Genomic DNA, 15929 nt, shown 5'->3' on the forward strand with positions numbered 1-15929 from the left:
TTTCGTTCCAGCTCTCACACTGTGAACAGCTTGTCCATTTGGCAATCTGTTTAGTGCCACGTTTTTCACAGTCTGTGCTCTGGGATGGTGATTTTGCTGTTTTAATTTGGTCCCTAAACATAGTGCTGAAGTGCCGCCCAGTGTTCCTAAGTGCAGGACGGTGGCGATGTTCCTTTTGGAAAAAAATCTGTGTATTCCCTAAACGCCATTCAGGCACAAGTTACAGAGCTACTGGCCATAAGTCCAATATTCATGATTCAACAATCTATATTTAATAAGGTGTCTTTAAAGAGAAATACACGTGAAACAACGTTATATATTGATTGGTTGATGAAAACATTCTGACTAGAGGCTCACAGGAACCCACTTTATATATACCCTAGGAAGGGTAGTTCACTATTTGTTCATCTAAGGTTTGCAGTGACTTGATAGAACATAACTTCCCCTGATGAGAATTGACTGTATCTGTTTTTTTTGTTTGTTTGTTTGTTTTTTGTTTTTTGTTTGTTTGTTTTTTGTTTTTTGTTTTTTGAGACAGGGTCTGGCTCTGTCATCCAGGCTAGAGTGCAGTGGCTCAATCTGGGCTCACTGCAACCTCCGCTTTCTGGGCTCAAGTCATCCTCCTACCTCAGCCTCCCAAGTAGCTGAGATTAGAGTCGTGCACCACCATGCCTGGCTAATTTTTTTTTTGTATTTTTTGTAGAGACAGGATCCTTTGTTGCCTGGGCTAGTCTTGAACTCTTGAGCTCATGCGATCCACCCACCTTGGCCTCCCAAAGTGTTAGGATTACAGGCGTGAGCCACCGTGCCTGACCCAAGTGTATCTGTTATTTCTGTATGCCTAGTACTTAGTGTTTAGTAGATAGTCAAGGAGTATTATGAGAAATTCTAGCTCCCTAAAAAATTTAAATACCGAGCTCTGGAATTGCAGGTTTAATACCACGAAGGCAACGGGAAGCCATTGGAGACTTTTTTCCCTAGGAGTGATCTTTGGGTTGAGAATCGTTTAACAAGCGCTGATCAAATGTGCTAGCTAGTGTCATGAACAGAATGAATATCCCTGGCATCCTGATCTCAAGGAGCTATTGCAGAAATTCTAAAAGTGTCTTTAGGAAAATTAATTTTGCAGGGATTTATAAGATGGATTGAAATTGAGAAAAACTGAGGACAGAAAACCAGATTATTCCCTCACACAACGATCCTGATATGAAATGGTAAAGACTGGGATTTGGGTGCTAAAATAGAAAACAGGGAAATGGGCAGATACTTGAGTCATTGTGAAGTAAAATTTAGCAATAAATGACTTCATGCAGAGGAAGAGGGAGATGGAAAGGATAAAGTTAAATTCTAACTTACTACTCCTGACTTTGTTAGTTCCTATGGTTGCAAATGTTTTTCAATCATGTTCTTGTCATAGGAAGTTATCATTCCGTAGTGTTCTGGGTCTTTTTTTTTTTTTTCAAATGAAGACTCACTCTGTTGCCCAAGCTGGAGTGCAGTGGTGCAATCTCGGCTCACTGCAACCTCCACCTCCTGGGTTCAAGCGACTCTCCTGCCTCAGCCTCCTGAGTAGCTGGGACTACAGGCACGTGCCACCAAGCCTGACTAATTTTTGTATATTTAGTAGAGACAGGATTTAGCCACATTGGCCAGGCTGGTCTTGAACTCCTGACCTCAAGTGATCTGCCTGCCTTCGCCTCCCAAAATGTTGGGATTACAGGTGTGAGTCACTGGGCCCCGACCCTGAGTCTTCTTTTAAGACACCAGTAATGAGATCAAAATCCTCACTCATTATAGCTAAGTAGCTGATGAATTGCCTAAGGTTTGAGGTGAAAATGGTAAATGATCTAATTTTACAATTATAGTGAATTTTTATAGTTAATTGTGAAATTTTGTCTATAACTTGTTTTAAAGTTAATTTTGAAATTTTGTCCAGGATTGAATGTTCCTTTTTTTAAATTGCAAATTTGTGCCATCCAAATGACTTCCACTGTAATGACAAGTTATTTCTGGCCAGCAATATACAGTTAAATATCACTAATGCCAAATTTGCTGCGAAATTTTCAAGAAGATAGGGCAGGCCATTATTCACTGTTGTTCATTGTGAAATTTTATATGAAAAAAATAGAGGCTCAGAGATTGGCATTAGTTATATTTTAGGTAGCATATGGAAGACAATATGACTTTTCAATTTAAATTTGAAAAGCAAATCCTTCATTGTGAAGTGCTAGTATGTTTCTTTAGAGTTTCCATTAATTGAGAAATAAAACTGTTTTCTCTCAGCATGGTATGAAAGTTTTAGGTTTGAAAACCTACTTACTTAAGCTTTGCTTTAAAATAATTTTTGTGTGTATTTTTTCTTATTAGAAGTCCTTTTTAAGACAGTTTTTATCCTACTATAGGCTATTTACATCACCAGTTTTTTTCAATGCTCTTTTTCAGCATCACCAATTTTATAAAGTTATGCAAAACTGATCTCCTACTTGAAAACTTTGGAATAATACATTTTTTCCCCCCGGTAAACTCGTCTAAGATAATCAAGACATCTAGATGTTTTTACGTCAATTTTCAAGGAAGAATTTGAATGGCATTTTAAGCTAGTATTTATTCTATCTGTGGCTCAATACTACATGTGTTTAATTCAACTTGAGATTAAAAATCAAAGGAATTTTGATGCCCTTTATCTTTTTTCATCTGCTTTGAGTTTAATATACCTTTCCGAACAAAGCCATGTTTGTAAAGGTTATTAAGTTTTGTTTGGCCTTCTTCTCCGCTGTGAGTACCCAATGGACCTTACTGCGAGGTTATGCTCCTGGACTGATTGATATATAAACAGAAGACAGATGGTGGAGAGATGGCTCTGATGATAATTCATTTTTCAGCTAGTCATGAAGCTATTTTGATTACAGTGTGTTTAAGTAATTATAACACAGTCTGCAATGTTAGTCTTACTGGGAAGGGTGCACATGGAAAACAAGTTACGTGTTATTCATGCCCAACAAAGGATGCACTGTGGTGTAATAATTTTAATTCCTAATGCTAGATTAGGACTGAAAGCATTTAAAATATGTCATACAGTAAGGTAAGTCAATTAAACATAGACCAAATAAAAAAGGGAACTGCACAGTTTTGAGGCATAAATATTTGTTTTGGAAAGTATTTAAATGTTACTATATGAAAGAAACCCGTATTTTTACATTTAGGTAACAGGTCTATGTACAGCTAATTAAAAAATTACATGGCTTGATTTTCAGTTTATGTGAATCGTAATCATCAAGCAGCTTGTTTTCTATGTCATGGATTTAAAACTGAAATCAGAGGGCTGACAATTCAACAGCATGTTATCTCCCTACTGTTGATGAAGTTTTGCAAAAAAAAAAAAAAAAAAAACATTCTAAGCAAAATATCAAAAGGAGAAAAAATAATTAAATAAGTGGGTCATTAAAATGTTTGTCTTCACATACTAATGACAGTTTATATCATGATTTTGGGTTCCACGATAGGATAATTGATCACTTAGATGGAGTTCGTTTGTTGTGGTCCCTGCTGAAAAATCCTCACCCAGACGTGAAGGCCAGCGCAGCATGGGCACTCTGTCCATGCATCAAAAATGCAAAGGTAAGAACGGACTGCAAGTCAGTCTCTTCTACAATCTCTAATACTATACTGAAAAATGCCACCACAGGTTACTAATTGCTTTTGACTTATTGTAAGTCAGATTTATCTGGTGGGAGAGGGTTGCACAATGTTTATGCCAAAATAATTTCGGAGCATTGCTTTTTTTCTGGTCAGTTTTAAAATGCAAAGCAAAACTAGCCGAAGATGTCAGTGCTTGCCAAATTCTAGCTGATTGGTGCAATGGAAGCAAGCATCCCAGGTAAATCAGAGTGAGGACAAGTTGACTGTTCTTGTCTCTTGAGGGATAAGAAATTTGTCTGCATTTACCTGCTATCCAGAGACAGTGCAGCCATGGGGGAGACATGACTGCTTCTATTGTCCTTACAGCCTGCAGTGAGAGAGCACTACGTTCTGTGTTGCCTTGAAAAGGTCACATGATTTCAGTGACTCTCACTTTTCTTATCTGTCACTAAAAACAGGAGACCAGAAGTTTCTGAAATCGATTTTAGCCCTTGATTTGTAAATTTTGTTATTTTCTTTGAAGATCACTTTTGAGCCTATTTCTCTTAACATTTTTTCTGTAGGTTTAGAGATTGCCCTTTAAGATCCTTGTTGCTGAAGTTATTTCTGCCTGTTGAATTTTTTTTAAAATTATACTCTAAGTTCTGGGATACATGTGCAGAACGTGCAGGTTTGTTACATAGGTATACACATGCCATGGTGGCTTGCTCCACCCATCAACCCGTCACCTACATTAGGTATTTCTCCTAATGCTATTCCTCCCCTAGTCCCCCACCCCCTGACAGGCCCCGATGTGTGATGTTCCCCTCCCTGTGTCCATGTGTTCTCATTGTTCAACTCCCGCTTATGAGTGAGAACATGCAGTGTTTGGTTTTTTGTTCCTGTATTAGTTTGCTGAGAATGGTGGTTTCCAGCTTCATCCATGTCCCTGCAAAGGACATGAACTCATTCGTTTTTATGGCTGCATAGTATTCCATGGTGTATAAATGCCACCTTTTCTTTATCCAGTCTATCATTGATGGGTGTTTTGGTTGGTTCCAAGTCTTTGCTATTGTGAATAGTGCTGCAATAAACATATACGTGTGCATGTGTCTTTATAGTAGAATGATTTATAATCCTTTGGGTATATACCCAATAATGGGATTGCTGGGTAAAATGGTATTTGTGGTTCTAGATCCTTGAGGAATTGCCACACTGTCTTCCACAATGGTAGAACTAATTTACCCTCCCACCAACAGTGTAAAAGCATTCCTATTTCTCCACATCCTCTCCAGCATCTGTTGTTTCCTCACTTTTTAGTGATCGCCATTCTAACTGGTGTGAGATGGTGTCTCATTGTGGTTTTGATTTGCATTTCTCTAATGATCAGTGATGATGAGCTTTTTTTCATACATTTGTTGGTTGCATAAATGTCTTCTTTTGGGAAGTGTCTTTTCATATCCTTTGCCCACTTTTTGATGGAGTTGTTTTTTCTTATAAATTTGTTTAAGTCCCTTGTAGATTCTGGATATCAGCCCTTTGTCAGATGGATAGATTGCAAAAATTTTTCCCATTCTGTAGCTTGCCTGTTCACTCTGATGATAGTTTCTTTTGCTGTGCAGAGCTTTTTAGTTTAATTCAATCCCATTTGTCAATTCTGGCTTTTGTTGCTATTGCTTTTGGTGTTTCAGTCATGAAATCTTAGCCCATGCCTATGTCCTGAATGGTGTTGCCTATGTTTTCCTCCAGGGTTTTTATGGTTTTAGGTCTTACATTTAAGTCTTTAATCCATCTTGAGTTAATTTTTGTATAAGGTGTAAGGAAGAGGTCCAGTTTCAGTTTTCTGCATATAGCTAGCCAGTTTTCCCAACACCATTTATTAAATAGGGAATCCTTTCCCCATTGCTTGTTTTTGTCAGGTTTGTCAAAGATCAGATGGTTGTAGATGTGTGGCATTATTTCTGAGGCCTCTGTTCTGTTCCATTGGTCTATATATCTGTTTTGGTATCAGTACCATGCTGTTTTAGTTACTGTAGCCTTGTAGTATAGTTTGAAGTCAGGTAGTGTGATGCCTCCAGCCTTGTTCTTTTTTGCTTAAGATTGTCTTGGCTATACAGGCTCTTTTTTGGTTTCATATGAAATTTAAAGTAGTTTTTTGTAATTCTGTGAAGAATGCCAGTGGTAGCTTGATAGGGATAGCATTTAATCTATGAATTACTTTGGGCAGTATGGCCATTTTCATGATATTGTTTCTTCCTATCCATGGGCATGGAATATTTTTCCATTTGTTTGTGTCCTCTCTTATTTCCTTGAGCAGTGGTTTGTAGTTTTCCTTGAAGAGGTCCTTCACATCCCTTGTAAGTTGTATTCCTAGGTATTTTTTTTTCACCCACAAAAAAGGATTTATTTACAGTGTGAAATTTATGATACATTTCTTTTTTTTGAACTGAAAATAACCTCGAGATTTTATTGTCTTCATAATAAAACAAAAGATGAAATTTAGAACTGAATCACTTGGCCCTTTCTCTTCTTATCTCCTCCTAGTTCAAAATGCTTGCATGTCCTCATATCCAGCATCATCTTAGATCTGCAGCTGGGCTCAGCGCTCAAGCCTCGGCACCATCTCCTTTGTAGTTTTAGCCTTTTTACTGGAAAATTGGCTTACTTACAGAAATCAATGGCCTTGATAAACACAAACAATATTTAGGTTAAAGGACTTAAGAAAAACCCATGTATAATAGCAACAAAGAAGCATCCCTTTTGTGTTTTGAGTGGGAAGACATCCCTTGTTTTTGGCTATCACAGCTCATCATCAACATGCCCATTCCCTCCAAGTTGATTTATAAATTGAATGCCATTCCCATAAAAATGCCAACAAGCTTTGTTTCATGGAATTGGTAAGTTGATACTAAAGTTTCTGTGGAAAATAAACATGTTGGAATAGCCAGGGAAAAACTGGCACAAAATGGGCTAGCCCTATGGGCTATTAAAACAAACCATAAAGCCTCTGTATTTAGAACAGTGTGGCATTGGCCATGTGAACAGGCAGACAGACCAATGGAATAGGATAGAAAGTACAGAATAGACCTAAGTACAAATGGGAATTTAGTATATGATAAAAGTGGCAAGTCAAATCTCAGAGGCAGTGATGGACTTTTTATATTTATTTATTTATATTTTTTATTTATTGAGATGGAGTCTTGCTCTGTCGCCCAGGCTGGAGTGCAGTGGCGTGATCTCAGCTCACTGTAACCTCCACCTGCTGGGCTTAAGCAATTCTCATGCCTCAGCCTCCTGAGTACTCAGCCCAAGATTCCCGCTCTGCTTCCTGCCATGATGCCATGTTCCCCACGCATACACAGCATCCTTGCCCTTCTTGTCCTGTGCCATTTTGTGGGGTTGGTGCTTGCCACACTTCTTACAGAAAGTCTGGAAGGCTTTAGGAATGTGCACCACATTGCAGGAGTCCTATCACGTGGAAAGCTATTGTTAATTTCTAAGTCATTTATGCTTACAGAGCTGATAGGAGCTAAACTAAGGTGTGGGTCATTCTGTAGGAGGAAACAGTTTGGGGAGTAGTCAACATAGTGGTCAAAAGAGTTTTTTAAAACTCCAAACCTCAGATTGTTGTCTGCATATACCTTTTTGGGCAAAAGGTAGTCCTTATTTGGAGAAAACATAGATTGTATTATCTTGAGAAGGTCTAAAGGGAACCCCAGAGGGGAGGAAGAGGAGACACAGGAAGTCTTTCTGGTTGAGACAGTGGTCTCCCTGGTTGGGTGGACACCCTTGTCTTGGTGTGACCATAGAACTCATGGAAATGACAGGCAGCCTGTGACACCAGCTTTTCAGAGGAGAAGGGTTTCTTGCATGTATTGGTGGGGCCTCAGCTGTATCTAATAGGAGGTACCGCACTGGAGGCCTCAGATGGCCCTATTTCTAGGTATTTCATTCTCTTTGTAGCAATTGTGAATGAGAGTTCACTCATGATTTGGCTCTCTCTTTGTCTATTATTGGTGTATAGGAATGCTTATGATTTTTGCATATTGATTTTGTATCCTGAGACTTTGCTGAAGTTGCTTATCAGCTTAAGGAGATTTTCGGCTGAGACGATGGGGTTTTCTAAATATATAATCATGCCATCTGAAAACAAAGACAATTTGACTTCCTCTCTTCCTATTTGAATACCCTTTATTGCTTTCTCTTGCCTGATTGCCCCGGCCAGAACTTCCAATACTATATTGAATAGCAGTGGTGAGAGAGGGTATCCTTGTCTTGTGCTGGTTTTCAAAGAGAATGCTTACAGCTTTTGCCCATTCAGTGTGATATTGGCTGTGGGTTTGTCATAAACAGTTCTTATTATTTTGAGATACATTCCATCAATAATTAGTTTATTGAGAGTTTTTAGCATGAATGAGTGTTGAATTTTATGGAAGGCCTTTTCTGCATCTATTGAGATAATCATGTGGTTTTTGTCACTGGTTCTGTTTATGTGATGGATTACGTTTATTGATTTGCATATGTTGAACCAGCCTTGCATCCCAGGGATGAAGCTGACTTGATGGTGTTGGGTAAGCTTTTTGATGTGCTGCTGGATTTGGTTTGCCAGTATTTTATTGAGGATTTTTGCATCGATGTTCATCAGGGATATTGGCTTGACATTTTCTTTTTTTTGTCGTGTCTCTGCCAGGTTTTGGTATGAGGATGATGCTGGTCTCATAAAATGAGTAAGGGAGGAGTCCCTCTTTTTCTGTTGCTTGGAATGGTTTCAGAAGGAATGGTCCCAGCTCCTCTTTGTACCTCTGGTAGAATTCTGCTGTGAGTCCATCTGATCCTGGGCTTTTTTTGGTTGGTGGGCTATTAATTACTGCCTCAATTTCAGAACTTGTTATTGGTCTATTCAGTGATTTGATTTCTTCCTGGTTTAGACTTGGGAGGGTGTATGTGTCCAGGAATTTATCCATTTCTTCTCGATTTTCTAGTTTATTTGTGTAAAGGTTTTTATAGCATTCTCTGATGGTAGTTTGTATTTCGGTGGGATCAGTGGTGATCTCCCCTTTATCATTTTTTATTGTATCTATTTGATTCTTCTCTCTTTTCTTTTTTATTAGTCTTGCTAGCAGTCTATTTATTTTCTTAATGTTTTCAAAAAACCAGCTCCTGGATTCATTGATTTTTTTAAGAGTTTTTCATGTCTCTATCACCTTCAGTTCTGCTCTGATCTTAGTTATTTCTTGTCTTCTGCTAGCTTTTGAATTTGTTTGCTCTTGCTTATCTAGTTCTTATAATTGTGATGTTAGAGTGTCGATTTTAGATCTTTTCTGCTTTTTCTTGTGGGCATTTAGTGCTATAAATTTCCCTCTAAACACTGCTTTAGCTATTTCCCATAGATTCTGGTATGTTGTGTCATTGTTCTCATCGATTTCAAAGAACTTATTTATTTCTGCCTTAATTTCGTTATTTACCCAGTATTCATTCAGGAGCAGGTTGTTCAGTTTCCATTTTGTTGTGTGGTTTTGAGAGAGTTTCTTAATCCTTAGTTCCAATTTGATTGCACTGTGGTCCGAGAGACTGTTATCATTTCCGTTCTTTTGCATTTGCTGGGGAGTGTTTTACTTCCAATTTTGTGGTCAATTTTAGAATAAGTGTGATGTGATGCTGAGAAGAATGTATATTCTGTTGATCTGGGGTGGAGAGTTATGTAGATGTCTATTAGGTTCGCTTATTCCAGAGCTGAGTTCAAGTCCTGAATATCCTTGTTAATTTTCTGTCTCATTGATCTAATACTGACAGTGGGTGTTAAAGTCTCCCAGTATTATTATGTTGGAGTATAAGTCTCTTTGTAGGTCTCCAAGAATTGTTTTATGAATCTGGGTGCTCCTGTACTGGGTGCATATATATTTAGGTTAGTTAGCTCTTCTTGTTGCATTGATCCCTTTACCATTATGCAATGCCCTTTTTTGTCTTTTTTGATCTTTGTTGGTTTAAAGTCTGTTTTATCAGAGACTAGGATTGCAACCCCTGCTTTTTTTGCTTTCCATTTGCTTGGTAAAGATTCCTCTATTCCTTTATTTTGAGCCTATGTCTGTCTTTGCACGTAAGATGGGTCTCCTGAATACAGCACACCGATGGGTCTTGATCTTTATCCAATTTGCCAATCTATGTCTTTTAATTGGGGCATTTAGCCCATTTACATTTAAGGTTAATATTATTATGTGTGAATTTGATCCTGTCATTTTGATGCTAGCTGGTTATTTTGCCCATTAGTTGATGTAGTTTCTTCATAGTGTTGATGGTCTTTACAATTTGGTATGTTTTTGCAGTGGCTGGTCCCAGTTTTTCCTTTCCATATTTAGTGCTTCCTTCAGGAGTTCTCATACGGCAGGCCTAGTGGTGACAAAATCTCATAGCATTTGATTGTCTGTAAAGGATTTTATTTCTCCTTCGCTTATGAAGCTTAGTTTGGCTGGATATGAAACTCTGGGTTGAAAATTCTTTTCTTTAAGAATGTTGAATATTGGCCCCCACTCTCTTTTGGCTTGTAGAGTTTTTGCAGAGAGATCCACTGCTAGGCTGATGGGCTTCCCTTTGTGGGTAACCCAAAATTTCTCTCTGGCTGCCTTAAGATTTTTTCCTTCATTTCAACCTTGCTGAATCTGATGATTATGTGTCTTGGGGTTGTTCTTCTCGAGGAGTATATTTGTGGCGTTCTCTGTATTTCCTGAATTTGAATGTTGGCCTGTCTTGCTAGGTTGGGGAAGTTCTCCTGGATAATATCCTGCAGAGTGTTTTCCAAGTTGGTTCCATTCTCCCTGTCACTTTCAGGTACACCAATCAAAAGTAGGTTTGGTCTTTTCACATAGTCCCATATTTCTTGGAGGCTTCATTTGTTCCTTTTCATTCTTTTTTCTCTAATCTTGTCTTCATGCTTTATTTCACTAAGATGACCTTCAATATCTGATAACCTTTCTTCCGCCTGATCAATTCAGCTATTGATACTTGTGTATGCTTCACGAAGTTCTTTTGCTGTGTTTTTCAGCTCCATCAGGTCATTTCTGTTCTTCTCTAAAGTGATTATTCTAGTTAGCAGTTTCTCTAACCTGTTTTTCAAGGTTCTTAGCTTCCTTGCCTTGGGTTAGAACATGCTCCTTTAGCTCAGACGAGTTTGTTATTACTCACCTTCTGAAGCCTACTTCTGTCAATTCATCAAACTCATTCTTCCAGTTTTGTTCCCTTGCTGGTGAGGAGTTATGATCCTTTGGAGGAGAAGAGATGTTCTGGTTTTTGGAATTTTCAGCCTTTTTATGCTGGTTTTTCCCCATCTTTGTGGATTCATCTACCTTTGGTCTTTGAGGTTGGTGACCTTCAGATGGGGATTTTTTGTGGACGTCCTTTTTGTTGATGTTGATGCTATTCCTTTCTGTTTGTTAGTTTTCCTTCTAACAGTCAGGCCCCTCTGCTGCAGGTCTGCTGGAGTTTGCTGGAGGCCCACTCCAGACCCTGTTTGCCTGGGTATCATGGGCGGAGGCTGCAGAACAGCAAAGATTGCTGCCTGTTCCTTCCTCTGGAAGCTTTATCCTAGAGGGGCATCTGCCAAATGCCAGCCAGAGCTCTCCTATATGAGGTGTCTGTCCACCCCTGCTGGGAGGTGTCTCCCAGTTAGGAGGCACTGGGGTCAGGGACCTACTTGAGGAGGCAGTCTGTCCCTTAGCAGAGCTTGAGCGCTGTGCTGAGAGATCCACTGCTCTCTTCAGAGCCAGCAGACAGGAATGTTTAAGTTAGATGAAGCTGCGCCCACTGCCACCCCTTCCCCCAGGTTTTCTGTCCCAGGGAGATGGGAGTTTTATGTATAAGCTCCTGACTGGAGCTGCTTCCTTTCTTTCAGAGATGCCCTGCCCAGAGAGGAGGAATCTAGAGAGGCAGTCTGGCTACAGTGGCTTTGCGGAGCTGCGGTGGGCTCCACCCAGTTCGAACTTCCTGGAGGCTTTGTTTACACTGTGAGGGGAAAACCACCTACTCAAGCCTCAGTAATGGCAGACTCCCCTCCCCCACCAAGCTTGAGCATGCCAGGTCGACTTTGGACTGCTATGCTCACAGCGAGAATTTCAAGCCAGTGGATCTTAGCTTGCTGGGCTCCATGGGAGTGGGATCTGCTGAGCTAGACCACTTGGCTCCCTGGCTTCAGTCTCCTTTCCAGGAGAGTGAACAGTTCTGTCTCGCTGGCATTCCGGGCACCACTGGGGTATGAAAAAAAAAGTCCTGCAGCTAGCTGGGTGTCTGCTGAAATGGCCCCCCAGTTTTGTGCTTGAAACCCATGGCTTTGGTGGTGTGGGCACTTGAGGGAATCTCCTGGTCTGCGGGTTGCAAAGACCGTGGGAAAAGTGTAGTATCTGGGCCAGAGTATACTGTTCCTCATGGCACAGTCCCACACTCCCCCTTCCCTTGGCTAGGGGAGGGATTTCGCTGACCCCTTGTGCTTCCCAAGTGAGGTGACGCCCCAATCTGCTTCTGCTTGCCCTCCATGGGCTGTACCCACTGTCTAACAAGTCCCAATGAGATGAGATGGGTACCTCAGTTGGAAATGCAGAAATCACCCACTTTCTGTGTCGATCTCACTGGGAGCTGCAGACCAGAGCTGTTCCTATTTGGCCATCTTGCCCAGGTCTTGTTGAAAATTTTTATATAAAGGATAGTTCTACAATAAATTTAACTTGACTCTAAATGTCATCCTAAATATAATATTTTTTAAAAAGTGAATCATAATGTGTGTTTGGAATAGAGGAGACCTATTATAAACCAATTAATGGAATCATTTGTTATCACAGCCAAAAAATTAAAAAGATCTCAAATCTTTACTGGAATCACACTATGTTATACATTGCAGCAGTGAAAAATCAATGTATTTTGGCAATGTATTCGTCAATATCAATACATATCACAAATATGTTGAACAAAATAAAAACTTGCAGAAATAGATATATAATATAATTCCTATTAAAGTTCAAGTATATTTTTTAAAGTGCCAAATTTAAATAATATTGTTTACAGAGAAATAAATAAGCCAACTGGGGAAAGATTGATACAAATCCTTGAAGGATAATCTTAATCAGTCACTTTAACTAATCAGTCCAGTCCTTCATTCATAAATTTAAACAAAGATCACTATATATTTAAGGAATACTAACCATGTTAAAGACACACACCCACATGAACTAGCAGAACTGACTTCAGAAGAAACAGAGATAATGTAAGGAATGAAATAATTTTAAAATTCATATTCTCAGAAACACCTAAGGGTTCACATAAACTGTTATTAAAAATTTATAGGCTTAAAACTGATTTTTTTGGAAATTGAAGATATATTTGGCAAAACCACAAATTTAGTAGAAAGGATGAATACTAAGATGAATATGGCTAAATAATCATAACTAATATAATAATAACTAAAGTCCTTTCCCTTTCCTAAAAAAGGATGTTATAGATACTGATTAACTGCCAATGGTCATTGAAAATCTATATTTAAATGTCAAATTTAATATTATCATTGGTGAGTTGCCATTTTGATAGATATTATTTCTGCTTAGTGCTATTATTATATGTAAAGTGTGTTCTGTCTTCTTATGAATTTCAACTCCAAATCTAATTATCTATTATTGGGCTTAAAAGATTTTTCAGTATTTTCATATTCATTATTCTCACATGGGCTTTCTTTCCTGAATATCTGGCTGGTCTCGTATGCAAGCAGCCTAAAACATGACCCAGCCCACCTCTCTCTTTGCTCTTCACCCCAAGGTCTAAACTAGATCCTAGGCTACTGAAAGAGCTTCTTCCTGTTCCATTTCTCTTGAACTTCACCTACCCTCTGAATACTCCCTGCCTCCAGCCCTCTTCTTGTCTTAAAGGAAAGACAGCCTCCTGAAAAAGATCTCTGCTTGATCACATCTCTCACCAGGAACTGCCCTCTCTTGTATGCATTTATCATTGTGGCAACACGAACATTTGAAGAATCGTCAACAAGAAAGTGACATGAGCCACATGGCTAATTAGAAAATTAACCATGTAAGAGTGGGTGACAAATTGGGCTATTACAGTAGTTCAGATGAAAATGATTAAAATTTGACCTAACACCATGGCAGTGTGGATGGAGAGAAGAGACAATATAAGAAAGAATTGAAAAGTAGAATCAGGAATTGGTGAGTGATTGGCTGTTTGAATTTTGGATTTTTTTTCTTTAATGTTGACAGCTAGGAACATGATAGAATTTTTACCAAACATGGGAATAACATCGTCTGAGGAAAAGATGATGGAGTTGCCTTCCTCCAGGTAGAGATGTCCAGTCATTTGAATACATGAATCTGGATGTCAGGAGAGAATTCTGGATGGAGATATATGAATAGGGCTCATCAGCCTTTAGGAGGTAGTGGAGGTCTGAGTGTAGGTGGAAGGGAGAAGGACTGGAGTGAGAGGAGACCACCAATGACAAAGTGAAGTAAAGAAGGAAGGCAGGCGGGTGGGAAGGGGATGGGAAAACCAGGAGAACTTGATTACAAAAAAGCCAAGAAAGGAGAGAAATCAAGAGGGAGGGAGAATGTTCAACAGTATTATTTACCCCTAAGAAGACAATTTCCCTTGAAAAGTGAAAAGAGTACATTAAGTACAGGAATTAGGCAGTCATGGTCATAGCCATTTCCACTGAGAGGTGAGAGTTTAAGTTGGATGGCACTGGAGCGAGAAATGAATTGAGGGGAGGAAATAAAGGAAAAAAGGATTCATAGTTTTTTCTAGAAGCTCAGCTATTAAGAGAAGGAGGCTAGTATGAAATCCAGAAGATAGCTCAGGTTTAAGAAGTGATAAACATGGAAGAGGCAAGTGTGTGTGATTTTGTGCGTGTATCTATATATCTATATCTATATACATATATCTACGTATCTAGAGAGAGTGCACATACACAAGCACAGATGGAGAAAAAAAGACAGGCCTGGCTCTCACTGTTCCTTAATCCTATAAGCACATTGCTCTGAGTACTGTAAAAAGATTTCTAGAGCACCAAGCAAAAGGATGGTTCTAGAATGCCTAATTCCTGAGGGCAAGTCCAGGAAGAACAAAACCAGAAGAGCAAGAATAGAAAGGAATACTGAAAGAGGCACCTCCTTATTTTATCCAGGCAACAAACGCATGGCCTGCTTATCTATCTCTCTATCTTTCAATCAATCATCCATCTATTACCTATCAATCTATGTATTTGAATTTGAATATTGCCTACCCATTGATATCTTTGAATTTCAATCCAGAAGTGAGAAAGTTATCAAAGGGATCCTAATTAATACCTTGATATGAATTTAAAAAATCAAAGTCAGACTTTTCCTAGCAGATTACTAATTTGGCTGATTATTTCAACAATGAGCACTGGCTTTTATGATTAGGTAATAAGGAAGATATTTCCACTTATTGAATTAACTAAATATGCAGGGACAAAATTTCATTGATGTGTATAATATCAGAAAGTAAATCTTTGTGGCTAAATTCATGATGAACATTTTTAGATGTCAATTCAAAAGAGATGAAGAAGATACACAGCTTTTCAAAAGTGCATTAGGATATGTGAGCAAAATGTTGAAGACACTTGTCTAGTAAACGCTTGAAATGAGAGAGAGGGAAATTTAAAGCATCTTTCCTTAAGAAAGTGGCCTGATTTGCAAGGCTCTTTCTTCTTAAAAGGTCCTATTTTTCAGGGTCAGAAGCTGAATATTATATTTGTCTCCCACCTTGCATCCTTCTACAACAAATCACATTCTTCCAAGGCAGAAAGGGTACTTCAGGAGTAGAATATGACAGAGGTCATGTGCTCAGAAAGGCAAGAGGAAAGAAAGCACATTTATACTGTTTAATAATAGCATCTCATTATTTACACAGATCTGAATCAAACCATGGTTAGGGCAACTCTATTAATAGCACTTTGCGTGATGATGAAAAGGTATTGTTCAGATACGGCAACTACTAGCCACATGTGGCTATTCAGTGCTTGGAATGTGACTAGTAGGGCCAAATAACTGAATTTTTAGTTATATTCAGTTTCAATTAAAGTTTAGGTCAGGTGTGGTGGCTCATGTCTATAATCCCAGCACTTTGGGAGGCCGAGGCGGGTGAATAGCTGGAAGCCAGGAGTTCAAGACCCAGCCTGGCCAACATGGCAAAACCCCATCTCTATTAAAAATACAAAAATTAGCTAGGCTTGGTGGCTCATGCCTGTAATCCCAGCTACTTGGGAGGCACAAGAATCATTTGAACCCAGGAGGCTGCAGTTGTAGTGA

The 15929-nt window shown here is 39.0% G+C and overlaps 1 protein-coding gene across 6 annotated transcripts in view; it reads left to right on the top strand.

The window, feature by feature from the left end:
- The window catches only part of ODAD2 (outer dynein arm docking complex subunit 2), a 187378-nt gene that overhangs the window by 88706 nt on the left and 82743 nt on the right, over positions 1 to 15929 (top strand). For all 6 annotated transcript variants that reach the window (XM_055352423.2, XM_063710262.1, XM_019034304.4 and 3 more), the window contains one exon: positions 3504 to 3618. In XM_055352423.2, the coding sequence (XP_055208398.2) occupies positions 3504 to 3618 (115 nt within the window). The remainder of the gene's footprint in view (positions 1 to 3503; positions 3619 to 15929) is intronic.

This window comes from Gorilla gorilla, chromosome 8 (genome assembly GCF_029281585.2).
Source record: "Gorilla gorilla gorilla isolate KB3781 chromosome 8, NHGRI_mGorGor1-v2.1_pri, whole genome shotgun sequence".
Taxonomy (NCBI): domain Eukaryota; kingdom Metazoa; phylum Chordata; class Mammalia; order Primates; family Hominidae; genus Gorilla; species Gorilla gorilla.